Here is a 15,921-nt window from a genome sequence, read left to right on the forward strand (position 1 = left end):
CCAGCAATCTTATTTCTGTGTCCCTGGGAAATTCGATCCATTTAACGTTGGTGCAGGTCCAATCCTAGCCCTTCTGGTCCTGTCTTATGTCCATTTTTTTCTGTTCTTGCAATTACCATTACAATATCTTCTCCATTTGGTGTTTTTTTCTTTACTTTTCTGTAGTTTATAAGATTTTATAACACCCAAAAAATGCTTCAAGCAATTCTAATCAACTTGCACAAATTTTCATCAATTGTGAGTTGTGACTAATATAACATTGAAATGCAATATTTGAACTAAAATTAGCGTTTGTTTCACTACATCTGCAAACTAAGACAAATGAAGCACAATTAAATGTTAAAAAAGAGTGATTGAGATGAGTATTTATCATAATACCTACACTAATCGATACTTAGCGTTATGCAAACAATGCATTAAAAGTGACGGTAAAAAATAAAAATTTATTTTTAAAATAACGGACAAATAAAAGTGAACGAAAGTCCGTATGTTGGTAAACAAATTTAACATTTTAAATAAAATTGTCTGCAAAATCAAAAAGCATTTACAAAATCTCTTTTCTTAAAAGGTATTCTTATGGTTAATCAAATCACTAGATTTTAGAGTTTTTGGATAAATATATTATTAATAATTCAATAATTCAAATTGACCTCTTTTATTTCAATATATTACACAAACCTCCCTACATTTCTTCCATCAGATCAAATACGGCGCCGCAAATTTCAGTTCAAAGGTTTGCAAGGTCAGCAAGCAGCTCACCAGTTCTTTCATGGCTTCCCTTTTTCAGAAATTTCAAGAGGTATACTTTGTTTCTCACATTGATCAACTGAAACTTCTTTCCTAAATTTGATGTACTGTTCAAAGATGTAATCTTGAAACTTAGACATGTAATTTTAATGGTCTCAATAGTTTCTTATAATAAAAATTCAAAATTTTTTTCATATGGGGTTGTGGGGTTCTTCCCTTGCTAAAAAAAAATCACAACTTTATTGTTGGAGAGTCAAAAAGCTTTTATCTTTTATTAATTTTAACTATAAGGATTGTGAATTTTATGATGTATAGTACTTCCTTTGTTTCAATTTGTTTGTTTTGATTTTGAATCTTGGTACGGAGATTAAGAAAGTAAAGAATGAGTTTTGAATCTTGTGGTCGAAACTTTTGAATTTGTGATATATTAAGAAAGTAAATACTAAGACTTTTGAATCTTGTGGTGTTAAACTAAAGATATGCAACCGAAGTATGGTTTATTGCAAAGTTGCCAAAAAAGGGAAGAGATTTTTTTTGAAATGGACTAAAAAGGAAAGTAAGACAGAAGTTGAAACGAAGGGAGTGATACTTTTTTATGGTATTTGTGATTAAAAATATGGTATGTACTCGTTGTATTGTGTTGAATATTGATGTATTTAATCTCCTGAAGTTGAAGTATTTTGCTTTCTGAAATGATTTTTAGGCGGTTAAAGTTCTTGCTAAAAGTCCCACATTTGCTAAAGATCCAAGGAGTCTACAGTTTGAAGCTGATGTAAACCGCCTCTTCCTGTATACTAGGTAAGGATCATTTCAACACTTGAAGGAAAAGTAATGTTGTTGTCTTATGATGCTGGTGTTTCCTGTAAATAGATTGGTGAGACAACTACAACTTAGTTGCGTTTTATATATAACTAAGTCAATCAACTCTGGGTTTTATCTGCGCTCGTTGAAATTTACTCCAATAACATAGCTTTATCGTCGATGCTTGCACCGAGAATTGGCAGAAACAAGTTGTTTGGCTGTATGATTTGTACTTTTCCTCGTTAAGCCACGTTTAGAATGAAAAGATTGTCAGTTTGATTCAGCTTTCTGTATGAGTAATTTGATCAACCAGGATAGGCTCCTTCATGTCAATACAATTCTACAGGCTATTAAGTTTTTCATTTAATATATAAATATGCAACCTTATAAGATTTGTTTTAACAAGTGAAACATAAAGGGCAGGGGTTACATAAATAGGTTTGCATTGTAAATAGATAAAGTATTTTATGAGCTAGTATTTTACTCAAGTCATCACCCAACAATCCTTATTCCACATTTTCCTTTTGTTTCTTCTTAAGAAAACTGTTGCTTTAAGTCTTCAACACTAGTTGCAATATATACCAATCCAGAGGGGGAAGGGATTGCAATAAATTATAGTCCTCTATGGATCTTACCTGCAACTAATTTCTTTTCTGATGAATTGCTTTTATGAAACCTGTGATGGTGAAATTGCATGTCCTTTATGCTTTAAGTTTCACAAGTTACAGTTTTAACTTTGCATGATTAACTTCATCTTTCAGTTACAATCGTTTGGGGAAGGATGCCGTTGAAACTGATGCAGAGGAGATCATTGACATGGCTGGCAAGGCCTCCCTAGCTGATCAACAGAAGCAGGTCCAAGAAAATGTGCATTCCCAAATTACAAGCTTTTGCAAATATATGGATCATATATTACAACCTGATCTTACGGTCAAGGACAAGCCGGAAACACCATCTTCCGAAAATAATTCTTCTCCTCGTCGCAGTGGGCTCAGTTTTGCAATTGGTAGGACTGCTCCATTAAAGGACCACAGCGGTAAGATCTTAAGCTCAATTTCCATAGCACCTTTTAAGCTTGTTGATTTTCTAAAATTTGTTAGAAGTTTCATGGGTGCCCAACTTTAGCATACACGTAGGTGATCCCTTGCTATCCTGCTTTTTCTATGTTATGTCAGATTAAGAAGACAAATTTCACTAGCCATAAAAAACAGAAAACCAACTCAATGTAATTCTAATTAGACCAGTTCCTGGGATGTAATGCCTGAAATTAGAGATGTGTAAATTCATTGTGATCATTTGCAAATTTATTAGGTGGATGGAATTAAATCCTCAGCTCAAGCCTCTTAACTTACTAGATTCACCAAGAGCTGTGTGTATGTCAATTGCTAAAATTTAAAGGAACCTTCCTTTTTTACCTTGGTTAAGCTTCTTGTTGTGCGGAATTTGAGATAATACGAGAAAATATAAACGCGAAAAACAAGACAACAGATTTACGTGGTTCACCAATAAATTGGCTACGTCCACGGGAAGAGAGGGAGCAGTTTTATTATGGAGAGGCAAAAACAGAATTACAGAATAGGGTTTCCCATAGCGTCTATATATAGTGCTAAGCTACGCCCTAACAGGCTTGGGCCCAATTCAAGGCATTCAACACTTCTGATTTATATGACTCGGGTCGTTTAATGGCCTGTTCCATGACTTAGTTCTCCTAGTCTATTGCTGTATGAGACAGCTACAACCTTAGCATTGTGACTTATGAGTATAGTTCTGATTTTTCTTTGCTAGGGATTCTTGATTTAAGCCTTTGATCATCCTTGTACAATGGAACCTCTCTATAACAACCATCCTCCATAACTACATTTCGAGTTTTCTTTGGAACAACTGTTCATGTTATAGTTTACTTCTCTATAGCAGTATTTGACCTATAACAACAGAGGCTATCATTACACCGATACACTCTTTATAAAATCACTTCAAAAATAACAATCCTTACTCAAATATTGATTTACTTTGCTTTTCACTAATGATGCTAATTCTGATTGACGGAAGGGAATCCTTAATGAAAGTTTTCTTTGGTAAGCAACCTGGTGATCTTGACTTGCTTATTAAATTTATTCTTTGTTCTTTCTGTAAGTAGGCCATGACTATTCTAGCCAAAAAGTTCAGTTAGCTTCAGTCTATAGTGACCAAGCATAATTGATATTTTCTCTGGTGATGGATTCTTAAATCTTGTCCTTTATGCTATCCAAAATTTTAGAGTATAAGAATCTGTAGTTATTAACAATTTCTTCATAAAGGACCCTAGAATATTTGTCAAGGAAAAAGTAGTCCCTAGATTAATACGAGTCCTTTCAGAATAACAACAATAGTAATAGCTAGTGACAGTAACAGAATATAATCCTGGTAACTTGCTTATATGTTCATTTGTTAATAGATACATCTTGTACTAAATATTTAATTTCTTTTCACTTTTCAATTCTTTTTCCTTTTTGATTTTGGTAATGTAACAAGCACTATACTCTTCACATGTGATTACTATAAAATTCAAATATAACAGCTTGAGTAATTGATTTTGCTTTCATAACCATTTTGGATTTGATCATACTTCCATTTTTGTTTATGTTTGGTTGTTTAGTATTGAGCTTACGGCATGTAGAAACAAAACATATATAAGGCTAATGATGCTTTTTTCAGACTTTCTTCAAATTAAGTAAATTTTGTCATCTAAACATTTTGGTTGTTCATAAAAGTCCATGTCCTGGAAATATGGATCCATAGGTATTTGTTGGACAGTTGTCATAAGTTGTGTACAATAAACTCTTGAAACGTGCGCTATGACATAAGGTCATAGTTCCTGTATCTTTTTGGTGTTCGCACATAGATTAATTTCAAGTTTTCCAGTCGTCTCGGACAAAAGTTTTTCTTTTTCTCTTCAAGTGTGATTAGTTGAATTAGCTGCACTGTGCCCTGGATTTTGATTACTGTTCTGCTTTCAGCACAGCTATACCTGAAAGCAAGCCATTGAAGCGCACAGAGGTTTCACAGAGTTTAAAGGATCTTATGGGCTATACTCTCGAGGTCAAACCTTCTCAAATTCCACATGAGGATGCTGGGCAAGGTTTATTCATACGTGGTGAAGCTGATGTTGGTACTGTGTTAGCAGTATATCCTGGTGTAATCTACTCCCCTGCATACTACCGCTATATTCCTGGATATCCAAGAGTTGACGCCCAAAATTCATATTTGATCACACGGTATGATGGAACTGTGATAAATGCACAGCCCTGGGGTGCTGGTGGTGAATCTCGGGAAATATGGGATGGGTCGTCTCTTCCTGAGCCTAAGCACATCATGCAAGCTGATGGAAAGGGTTCTGAGCGAATATGGAAAATGCTCAGTAAGCCATTGGATGGAACACGTCTAGGAGGTAACCATGAAGTGCTGGAAAGGAGAAACCCTTTAGCCTTTGCTCACTTTGCCAACCACCCAGCAAGGGACATGGTACCAAATGTAATGGTATGCCCTTATGATTTTCCTCTTCCAGAGAAGCACATGAGAGCCTATATACCCAATATTTCATTTGGAAATGGTGAAGAAGCTAACATGAGGAGGTTTGGCACCTTTTGGTTCAAATCTTGGAAATCTGGCAAGAACGGATTAGATGTCCCTGTTCTAAAGACGCTCGTTCTTGTGGCAACTCGAGCAATTAGTAATGAAGAAATTCTCCTGAACTACAGATTGAGCAACTCAAAGCTTAGACCATCATGGTACACTCCAGTGGATGAGGAAGAAGATCGACGGAGGTGGAGCTAAGATGATAATCAATGGTGCATGTTGAAGTGTACTAACCATGAAAACAAGTGCGTTTCAGTATACGACGCCAGGAGAACAGTGAGAACATTTATTTTGGTGACTATAATCTGGTCTACTTTTGGTTTTACATCGTTTTGAATAGTTTGCTTGTAGCAATTATGGCTAGTGGCCAAGCTAACATGTTAAGAACATGATTTGCTGAGCTGGACAACAGAGCTACTATGCTTTGAACTAACCGCGAATTAATCTTACATGAGTTACATAATAAGCGGAAAAGGAATCCATCCTTGTTATAGAAAATATTAAATGTTATTCTGTTTGCTTATGAAATATGAGAACCTTCATTTTCTAAGTGATTCTTGGATGATTACTCCAGCTTCCTGTGTTTTACATATGTTTCTTTATAAATGATAGTACAGCCCACAAAGATTTGAAAACAATGTTATGTTTTAAGTGTTCATAGACAATTGCAACATCATTTTTTTTGCATTTATTGTTCTGTCTGATAGAGAAAGTGCAGGGAGAATTGTGATTACAAATGAGTAAGAAGGTTGTCGATATTTTGGCGTGGCCTACATTTTGCTAGCAATGGTATTGCCTTGGGCATAGTGAGTCCAGGTCCTCCAGTCATGTCAACCAGCTCTTCACTTACTCTCTCCCATTCAAAGCACTGAATAAGTGATCCTAAAGCCAAACCAGCCACATGCATTGCCATATTCTCACCTGGACATCCTCTCCTGCCATATCCAAATGGCATTAGCCTGAACCCATCTCGTTGACCTTTGAAATCGATAAACCTTTCAGGCATGAACTCATTTGGCCTGTCCCACAACTTAACATCATTTTGTATTGCCCACAAATTCACTAGCAACATTGTCCCTCGGGGTACACGAAAACCTCCAACAACACACTCATCTGAGGACTCGTGCGGCACAAGTAATGGAGCAGCTGGGCACAATCGGAGAGTTTCGTTTATGATTCCATGGAGATAAGGGAGTTGAGCAAGGTCTGACTCATCAAGTAACCTTGATGACTCTCCAAGGTGAGTGTCTATTTCGTTTTGAGCTTTCTTTAGTGCCTCAGGATTGTTCAGAAGAAGTGATAATGCCCATTCCATTGTGCTAGCTGTAGTATCAGTCCCTGCTGTTAACATGACTATTCCCATGCCCTTTACCACTTCATCTGTGTAATAATCAGGCTCTGAATCTTGGAGGGATAACAGAACATCAATCATGGTATTGTTCTTTTGCTCCAAATAAGATCCCTTTCGTCGGTTCTTGTGCTCTTCAATCAATTCTTGCATGAATTTATCCCTCTTCTCCTGCAGTAACTTCACCTTATCCTCAAGTTTGTTAACTCCTATCCATTTAAGAAGTGGCACAAAATCTCCTATATTTGTTGCACCACTCACTTGGAAAGATTCGATAACAATCTCTTTAAACCTCCTAGATTCCTCCAATTTCCCAGCAGAATCACCATAGTATCTTTTCCCAGCGATCATCATCATCATGATATTCAGTGTCATCTCAAAGAAAACCGCTTTCATATCCACCACGTTTGTGTTAGTATCTCCACCACTAGTTTTCCCCCTTAGAAGTCGTTGCAGCAGAGCCCGAACCTCATCTCTATGGATATCAGCGAACATTTGAACTCTCTGAGTAGACAAAACTTCATGAGTAGCAATCCTTCTTAGGTTGCGCCAATGTTGGCCATAGGATGCCCAAACAAGGGTGGTGTAGTTGTAACCAATATGTTTTCCAGCAAGCAGATTCACACGATTGGCAAAAACAACGTCGTTTTTGGTGAAACATTCCTCTGCAAGAGAAGGGGAGGAGACAACCAGGACAGGACGCGATCCAAATCGAAGGTATAGCAAAGGACCATGTTTTTCTGTTATGTTGGCTAATGTTTTATGAAGTGGTTTTTTGTTGAGTAGATATAGATGGCCTATAATGGGCAAAGAGATAAAGGGACTTGGTGGGAGATTTTGGAATTTTCTAAGGAAATGGTTCTTTAGAATGTAAATGAAAGTGAAGATGAGTGTGTAATATGAAATTTCCATGGTTGATGCAAATACAAGCAAACAAGACTTTTTGATAACTTTGCTCACTTGATGATCATTATTTATACTAAAATGTTGTAATAAGGTATCTTTTGTGGATGGCAAAGTGCCAAGCATGCTTGTATTGTCAAACTAGGGTGAATAGCATGGCCCACCAACATAGGTAGTGATGCAACTGTGAAACAACTCTATTATTAATCAGAAGTTTCGAGTTTAATCTCTAGATATAGAGAAAACTTTGTTGGGAGTCTATTCTAGAGTTTACGGTATGTGATCCGACTCCGTACATCGGAAATTCAAACTATTAATGAATATCTTTATCAAAACAACAAATGTTAAGAGTAAAATATGCCTAGTCTATTTATGCAATGCATAGTCTATTAATGTTTTAGTTATATTTAAAACTCTCAATTATCTAGGAGTAAAGTAGAGTATGGCATCATTATTAATAGATTAAAGGTCTATTAAAATTGAATTTTTAATGAAGAGGAAAGAATGGGCATTTTTTGGAATTGTTGATAAGGTTCAAAAAAAAAAAAACAAAGCAAAAAAAGAGTTTTTTAAAAACAAGTTGATCTTGTAAAATATTTTAAGATCATATCTTTTAATTTAATAACACGTATTTGAAATTGACGTGTTAAAATCATATCTTTTAACATCTAGAAAAATAACAATGAAGTAGATAATATTTTTGCGTTCACGTATTTTGATTTTTGATAAAGAGCTCGATTATTAATGAGATTAAGCCATAAATGAAATCGTGGACTTTGTTGGATTACTATTTTTTTTTTAGAAGGTAACGACTAAGATTATTTTTTCTGACTAAGCGTATGCAGAGGCGGATTCGAATCCTGGTCTAGAGGACGGTATCTCTAGCTTCTGCCAATAGCACAAGGATACTCTTTTTTTTGTATGAAAAAAAGTCTAATATATCCTCAACTTTGTCATTTAGAGCTAATATACTACTCGTTATAAAAGTGACTCATATATACCTTACTAATAAACAATGACTCACATATACCCTTTTCCTCTAACGGAGATGAAAAAGAAATAATTTTAATCTAATTTTTTTTACATATGAGTAAATTTAATCCTGTCAAACATATTTTTTAAAATTTTTTTTGTTTCAATGACTAATTTAGAATTATTATTTTAATAATCAAATATATTTATGTTTCACTAGTATTCTTGTAAAACTTATTGTAGATAACCAAATTTTTCCTTCGAATACAAAAATAGAATTACAACATAGACAAAAAGAATGGTTTAAATTTTTTTTCTTTACACTAAGGAATGAAAGAAAAAAAATAAGAATAAGAAACTCAAATAATTATAATAAAAGAAGTCAAAAAATAATTTATGTATGAAAAAAATTAAAGCATACCTTGAACTTTGATAGAAGAATCATATATACTCCTAGATAATTTTAAAAAAAATTAAAAGTAAAAAATATAAATTTAAAACTAATTTTTAACTTTCGTTAAATGAAAGGTATAGATGAGTTCATTTTGTAACGGCAAGAGTATATGTAAGCCGTTTTATAACGGTAAGGATATATATGAGCCGCTTTCATAACGAGGGGTATATTAGCTCCAAATGACAAAGTTGAATGACAAAGTTAAAGGGTATATCAGACCCTTCTCCCCATTTTTTATGAATGCATTGTTAGCTATATTCTAATTTCTTTCCATTTTTCAAAATCGATATACACATATACATATGATTTTTTCGAAAGTTAACGATCGCACGTGCATCACTCCGTGAGTCCGCCGCTGAGCGTATGAACCATGAATTGTCCTGGAATTTCTAAAGGTTTATGTGCTCATTACACATCTTCACAACTTTATTAAAATGTCCTAAGATAAAGAAAAGAATTCAAACAAAATGACTCGCTCAATACAACTTAACTCTGTCAAGTCTGTACGAGTAATGAATAAGTATATGTCTTCTTAGGACTACAATTCAATTTCGATAGTAATATTTCATTTCAGTTGCACAAGGTCAAAGCTCCCAATTTAAGGAATGATAAACTTTCTAACTTTATGAATTGGGCTTCTGTACAACCTATTTTCAACATCCATGATCGTGTAGGAAACTACTCTCATGAGAATCTTCATAACCTTTTCTTTTTTCAATTTATAAAAAGTAACTGAGACCTATACTATTCGGATTTTTTTAAAATGTCACTGGTTAAGCACAAATCCTCTAAAATACTCTTTTGGAGGACCCAACTTAGTTGTTCGGATTCTTCATTTTCAGTGTTGCACCCGTATCGTCATGACGTAGGTGTGTCTATGAGATCCGTACCTTATCGGGTACATCAGTTTTGGATACTTTGACCAAATTCAAGGGAGTCATTCTGAACTGATTCAATGATTTTTGTAATCAAAACAAAAATTAAGGTGAAATTGAAGAAAATGAAATACAATATATATCATAATCTAAGTTGTATAACTCTGTTTTTAGCTTGAAGACTTCCATGTTGGAGGTCTCAAGTTCGGAACCCCTTGCCAGCGAAAGCAAGGAGTTTGCCTTCTGGGTCGAGCTCGTCGCACTGACCTTGCCTAGTGTGGGTTACCACTCTTGTGTGGTTTGCGAGTTATTGCATATAAGCGGTACTTTATCCTATGCTCATCTAGAGGACAGTGGCTACGGATTTCCTTTGTCATCAAGAAAATACAAAAAAAAATTTACCCGAAACTCCGCGCCCATGTCCACAAATGGACCCTTATCTCCCAATCTTAGATCCACACCTGTATCAGACACTCGCACTCCGAGTTCAAACAACTTAGGGATCCAACACATGCATGACACCATTTCTGGAGAATCTGAGCAACATAGATCGAAACTATGTGGAAAAAAAACATAGTTTACCTTTAGGCACATACTTGGCAAGTTGCACAATGACCGCAAGGAACAAAGAAACAGTTTCTTGAATTGTCATAGCAGATAACACATATTCTTCCATCATATAAATCCTCTGAAGAACTTGATCTACCACAATTTGCCTCTTCTTCATATGTTCCATAACTTGATTTTACTGCCTGATGTTGCGAAATTGGATCGCTCTCGGTTACTGCATAACTATCATCATGACAAGCTCCCAAAGATTTTAGTTTATATCAAGTGATTATAATTGCTACCCCTGTTGCAGAATTAGTTAAAGCCAACATTTTTACTACTAATACAATTCTTGATCTATTACCTAACTTTCAATTGCTTTGAAAGATTACAAAAAACTCCAAGAAAAGTGACGTAACGAGCAATGAAAGATATTGTTATATTCTAGGTGTTTTGATGATCCTCACAATTGAGGGGACCTGGTCCCTGTCAGAATGCTCTCGTCCAGATACAAATGATATACAGCCGTAAAAGCTGTCATGTTAGGTGGTAAAAGTGCAGCATCCTACACCAATAAGAAGAGCGGACGAGACTGCATGTTTCAGTATCTCACAAATGCAGGGACGTGGTCCTTAACAGAGTTCTCTCCATCTGATACATAATGGTGTACAACTGTAAAGATGTCCAGTCAATGGTAGGTGAGGCGCCAGCGTACTGAACCAATCAGAATGGAAGAGGTTATTTGTTCAACGGTTAATAACTCTTTATGGTTGATACTTTCAACATGACAAACAACATATTAAGTTCATTCATTCAAGAAGAGAGAGAGAGAGAGAGAGAGCAGCAACAAGTCTTTGTCAAGAACTCAAGAATCAAAAAACGCAACAAGGGACCTAGTCCCGGGAAGTCTGCGCACGACAAAAGGACAAAATGACAGCTGTCAAAAGCTGCCAACTCTGAGGGGTTGGTGCACAACTTTTCATGACAGCAGTCTCTCAGCCAATAGCCTTGTCCCAAGGGTTTGGGTCCATTTGTATATAGTCTCTTCTCCAACAACACAAACAAGTTTTGGCAAGCAAAGTTTTGGATTTTCAGAAAATCCAAAAACTCAAAAAGCAAAGGTCATCTTCAAGAAGTGTCATCCTAAGAGCAGCAGGGACCGTATAGAGCTGCAAGCTATATAGTTATCTTAGGATTATATCTTTCGTTCTTACATTGTAAATCTATTCCTAATTTATAAAGGATCCAGATATTTGGTTCAGGTTTGCAAAAGCCTAAATCAGTTAAGATTAAATGATTTAGTGGGCAACATTGTTTTGTTGCTTAGTCAAATTCTAAGTCATCTAGAGTTAGGTAGTTTAGTGGGTGGTGTGGTATCCGCTTAGCAAAGTCTAAGTTATCTAGGGGTGATAGCTTAGTGGGCGGTCTTGTATCCGCTTAGGCTCTTCAAGTAATAGGTAAATTGCTTGACCGTGAGATTAATAACTTTTTTTCACATTGGTTGTAACCGAGTTTCACTTTTGCTTGAGAAGATTAGTGAAGACAGTTGAAAATCTTGTGCAACAGGTCGTGGTTTTACTCACTTGAGCAAGGAGGTTTCCACGTAAAATCATTGTGCAAATTTTAGTTACAGACATTTACTTTCTGCATTTGTTTCAACTACCGTTCTTGCTGAGTCAAGGGACCTGGTTCGTTGACGTATAGTAGATGCTGATCACTGTCTGTGCTTACATTTTGTTCTTACTGTGTCAAAGAACCTGATCCATTGACTGTTAGTGAACGCACCCATTCCAACAGATATCTCAACGTACGTACCAGACAGGCCTTGCTGCAGTTGACACATTCTTGATGTTTACACGCCTTATTTTCTTGTTTGTTACTCCGTCAGTTTCAATTCATATGACACTCTTTCCTTTTTGGGACGTTCCAAAAACATTCGACCATTCTACTTATGTACAACTTACAAATACTGAAAATTCATTCATCTTACTAACTCTGATTTGATATTCGCTCTCTTTACAACAACTACTCTAATGAAGTATTCTCTTCCGTCAATCTAAGTATATTATATAAGTCGTATTAACATCCAATACTCACGTGACAAGTCAAACACCATCACATAGTTATAGAAAGCGTATAATTATGAAACTTTAGACTATTACCATCTACGCGCAGTTCCATTTTGTGTCCACATTCAACTTGTTAAGGAAAACTCCTTCATTGCCATCATCTCTTACTTCAACTCTCTTCATAGACAAGAAACTCATCCTGAGTAATCGCGATGAGCTTGTGCCAATCGCCATAGAGGCCAAAGCTCATACCTTAAGCAAAGCAACACTAAAACTTGGATATTACGTACACGCCACAAATCCATAAAGGTAGCAAGACGAGCATACGAGTCAATATGTCTTGCCCTGTCCAATAATGATAGCAATGACGATAACGATTCATGATAAGAGGGTCATTATCATAACGATTCACTGTTCTTTTTTGTCTCTATTATTTAATAACTATATTTCTTTTTTTTACTCTACCTTTTATAATAACTATATCTCGTACTCTACTTTTGTTGTAGATTTATCATTTAAATTATAGAGGTATAACATTATGTAACGACAAAAAATGGCCCAACTGAACAAAAAAGCCCACCTCTCTCTCTCCATTGATTTCCCATAGAGGGAACGTAATGGAGGGAAATCCAAATCTCACTTTTCAAAATTCAATCTCTGAAAAAACAATTAGCCAAAAATTTGAGACAACTCCTTATGGCGCCATATATATATATATATATACATAGATACACACAGGAAAATGGAGCAGCAAACAATGGCAGACCAAGAAAATTTTGTAAGAGTAACTCGGTTGGCTAAGAAAAGAGCAGCAGAAGCAATGGTTCAGCAGCTGCAACAACCCAATAAGAAGAGAGTTGTGTTGACTGAGATTCAAGATTTGTGTAATGTGGGTATCAATCAGATTGAAGACAAGGTGTTTGTTTCTGAGCCTCTGAGACCCAAATGTAAGCACATTATTAAGAGGAAGCTGAAAATTTCTGATGATGACCCACAGATGTGTACTGCTTATGTTTCTGATATATATGATTATCTTCATCAAATGGAGGTTAGTGCATTTTTATTTACTCTTTTCTATAAATTTTTGAATCTTTATTTATTTGGTTGTTATCTAATAGAGCTTGATTTGGTTTCTTATGGATGAATTTGGAAATGGGTAGTGTAAAGATTGGATTTTTATCAAATCTTGATTGTTGGGTTTTTGAGTTTTTGATTAACTCTGTGGTTTTTCGAATCAGATTGAGAAAAAGAGAAGACCATTGCCTGATTACCTTGAGAATGTTCAGAAGGATGTGAGTGCAAACATGAGAGGAGTTTTAGTGGACTGGCTGGTCGAAGTTACCGATGAATACAAGCTACTTTCAGACACGTTGTATCTTGCTGTTTCCTACATCGATAGATTCTTATCAGTGAATGTCATCCCTAGGAAGAAACTTCAGCTTTTGGGTGTTTCTTCAATGCTCATTGCTGCGTAAGTACTTGAGCCAAGAACTGGTTTTATTCCCCTGCCTCCGTGGCAATGTGTGTTTTGCTTGCGAATCTAATATGATCTGTTAATAATTATCAGGAAGTACGAGGAGATTAATCCTCCAGATGTTGGGGAATTTTGTTATATTACAGACAATTCGTATTCAAAGAAAGAGATGGTAAAGATGGAGGCTGATGTGCTAAAATGCCTCAAATTTGAAATGGGAAATCCCACAATCAAAACATTTCTCGGGTAGGTAGCTGTTTTGCGAGTAACTATACGTGCATTTGTAATGATCTATGGTTTCTCGACTGATATGGCCATTCTTTTTTGCTTTTTATGCAGACAATTTAACAAAATTGCTCAAGAAGATTACAAAGTAAGTATTCATATATGACATGAACATTATGATTTTCAATTCAATTGTGTTCGCATTAACTCTTTGCTAATTTTTTTTTTTTTACAGAAAAACAATTTGCAGGTAGAGTTTCTTGGCTACTACCTAGCAGAGCTAAGTTTATTGGATTACAACTGTGTGAAATTCTTGCCGTCTTTGGTAGCTGCTGCTGTGATATTCCTTTCAAGGTTCACGTTACAGCCAATGTCACATCCTTGGGTACGGATTTTAATTTGATTCAAACTTCACTTATGTTTAGTTTCTTGATATGTTTAATTGCTGAGTTAAGTCTATTCATTATACAGAGTATGGCCCTTCAACGTTGCTCGGGATATAGACCAGTGGATTTAAAGGAATGTGTTCTTATCATACACGACTTGCAATTAAGTAGAAGAGGAAGTACTTTGGAAGCTGTAAGGGACAAATACAAGCTGCATAAGGTATCATTCCGCGTGTGTTTGATAATTGGTGATTTTGTTGTAAATACCGTCATAGTTCAGTAGTCTGATGTGAACTGTATGATTTTCGTGTAACAGTTCAAATGTGTTTCAACATTGTCTTCTCCTCTGGAAATACCGGATTCATTCTTCGAGGATACAAGACAATGACTACTTGGCCATATGCTTGGGATTTGGAATAGGACTACATTCTTGGATTTTTGTTTTTGGTTAACAGTATATTCTATTAACGACCAAAATATGTACATTTACAAGCACTGAAGAAGTAGTGCAGGGGATCTTGAATACCTGTCTTCTTCTGCAGTCTTTCGAGTAATCTTGACATTATCTTCTTCTCGAAAAGCTGCAATACAATTCAAATCTTCAGGATTTTTCATCCTAATTCTAGTGTCGTTATAACTAACAAAAATGTATTAGATTATGTTGCTCAAATAACTTTGGCATGATGATCTTGCTTCTTCGTGAATCATGATGATCATCGCAACACCCTATTAAGATGTACTCTTCAAATCCAAACATGAAGAGGACAAACTTTTTCGCTAAACTGGAACTCGAAAAACACAAATAAACTAGAAGAATATAGATGAAATCGGGCACTATAGCAATAGCTATTGTTCTTTCCGTTTCAAATCTTTTATCTTATTTTTCTTTCTAGTCTGTTTTAAGAAAATGTTTATTTTCTTGTTCTTTACATCTTTTTAGTTCTAGCTTTACATATGTTATGTTTAAAATTACAAAATTTAAACGTATTTTGGAACATTCTACACACTTGAGTTAACTCGATAACAACGGGAGTTTATGAAGATGTAAACATATTGAATCTTTTAGTGAAGGAAAAATCATTTTTGGATGAAAAATAATGCCTACAAATCATGGTGTAGAAACACACTCCATGTCAAATCAAAATCAAACAAACAGATAAATCGAAACGATATAATATACTAGGATTTCATTTATGAGTAGGGTCAAAATCAAACGAACAAATAAATCGAAATGATATACTATACTAGCATTTTATTTGTGAAAAGGATCAAAATTAAACAAACAAATAAATTGAAATGATATAATATACTAGGATTTTATTTATGAAAAGGGTCAAAATCACATCTCTTACTTTTGTTTATGAGTACTAGTTAGGTTCGACTTATATTATTTATCGGACCAAATATACCCTCATCGTTATGAAAGTATCTAAACATACTCCTATTTTGGACAAAAATCTCCAAAAGACTCCCGATGAACCCTTACTTTCTCGAAGGGTCAAC

At 35.3% G+C, this 15,921-nt stretch overlaps 3 protein-coding genes across 3 annotated transcripts; 2 read left to right on the top strand and 1 right to left on the bottom strand.

The window, feature by feature from the left end:
• Positions 1–137: 137 nt before the first annotated feature.
• LOC101258048 (uncharacterized) lies at positions 138–7,461 on the top strand. Its single transcript, XM_004252697.5, has 4 exons — positions 138–799; positions 1,451–1,545; positions 2,310–2,584; positions 4,550–7,461. The coding sequence occupies exons 1-4, from the start codon at positions 770–772 to the stop codon at positions 5,359–5,361; spliced, it is 1,212 nt and encodes a 403-aa protein (XP_004252745.1). The 5' UTR covers positions 138–769; the 3' UTR covers positions 5,362–7,461.
• LOC101258347 (cytochrome P450 81Q32) lies at positions 5,791–7,540 on the bottom strand. The gene has a single exon (XM_004252698.5). The coding sequence runs from the start codon at positions 7,538–7,540 to the stop codon at positions 5,894–5,896; it is 1,647 nt and encodes a 548-aa protein (XP_004252746.2). The 3' UTR covers positions 5,791–5,893.
• A 5,303-nt stretch (positions 7,541–12,843) lies between these two features.
• Positions 12,844–15,038, top strand: LOC101255181 (G2/mitotic-specific cyclin C13-1-like). Its single transcript, XM_004252771.5, has 7 exons — positions 12,844–13,381; positions 13,572–13,804; positions 13,901–14,053; positions 14,147–14,180; positions 14,268–14,417; positions 14,504–14,638; positions 14,735–15,038. Exons 1-7 carry the CDS (start codon positions 13,076–13,078, stop codon positions 14,804–14,806), a joined length of 1,083 nt encoding a protein of 360 aa, XP_004252819.2. The 5' UTR covers positions 12,844–13,075; the 3' UTR covers positions 14,807–15,038.
• Positions 15,039–15,921: the final 883 nt, after the last annotated feature.

Source organism: Solanum lycopersicum, chromosome 12 (genome assembly GCF_036512215.1).
Source record: "Solanum lycopersicum chromosome 12, SLM_r2.1".
NCBI lineage: Eukaryota > Viridiplantae > Streptophyta > Magnoliopsida > Solanales > Solanaceae > Solanum > Solanum lycopersicum.

Bases quoted from the DNA above. Each gene is read 5' to 3' on its own strand.
- LOC101258048 (XM_004252697.5), top strand. From the start codon at position 770: ATGGCTTCCCTTTTTCAGAAATTTCAAGAG. The intron at 800-1,450 runs GTATACTTTGTT...AATGATTTTTAG, and splicing joins TTTTTCAGAAATTTCAAGAG to GCGGTTAAAGTTCTTGCTAA. The intron at 1,546-2,309 runs GTAAGGATCATT...TTCATCTTTCAG, and splicing joins CGCCTCTTCCTGTATACTAG to TTACAATCGTTTGGGGAAGG.
- LOC101258347 (XM_004252698.5), bottom strand. From the start codon at position 7,540: ATGCTTGGCACTTTGCCATCCACAAAAGATACCTTATTACAACATTTT.
- LOC101255181 (XM_004252771.5), top strand. From the start codon at position 13,076: ATGGAGCAGCAAACAATGGCAGACCAAGAAAATTTTGTAAGAGTAACT. The intron at 14,181-14,267 runs GTAAGTATTCAT...TTTTTTTTACAG, and splicing joins TTGCTCAAGAAGATTACAAA to AAAAACAATTTGCAGGTAGA. The intron at 14,418-14,503 runs GTACGGATTTTA...TTCATTATACAG, and splicing joins AGCCAATGTCACATCCTTGG to AGTATGGCCCTTCAACGTTG.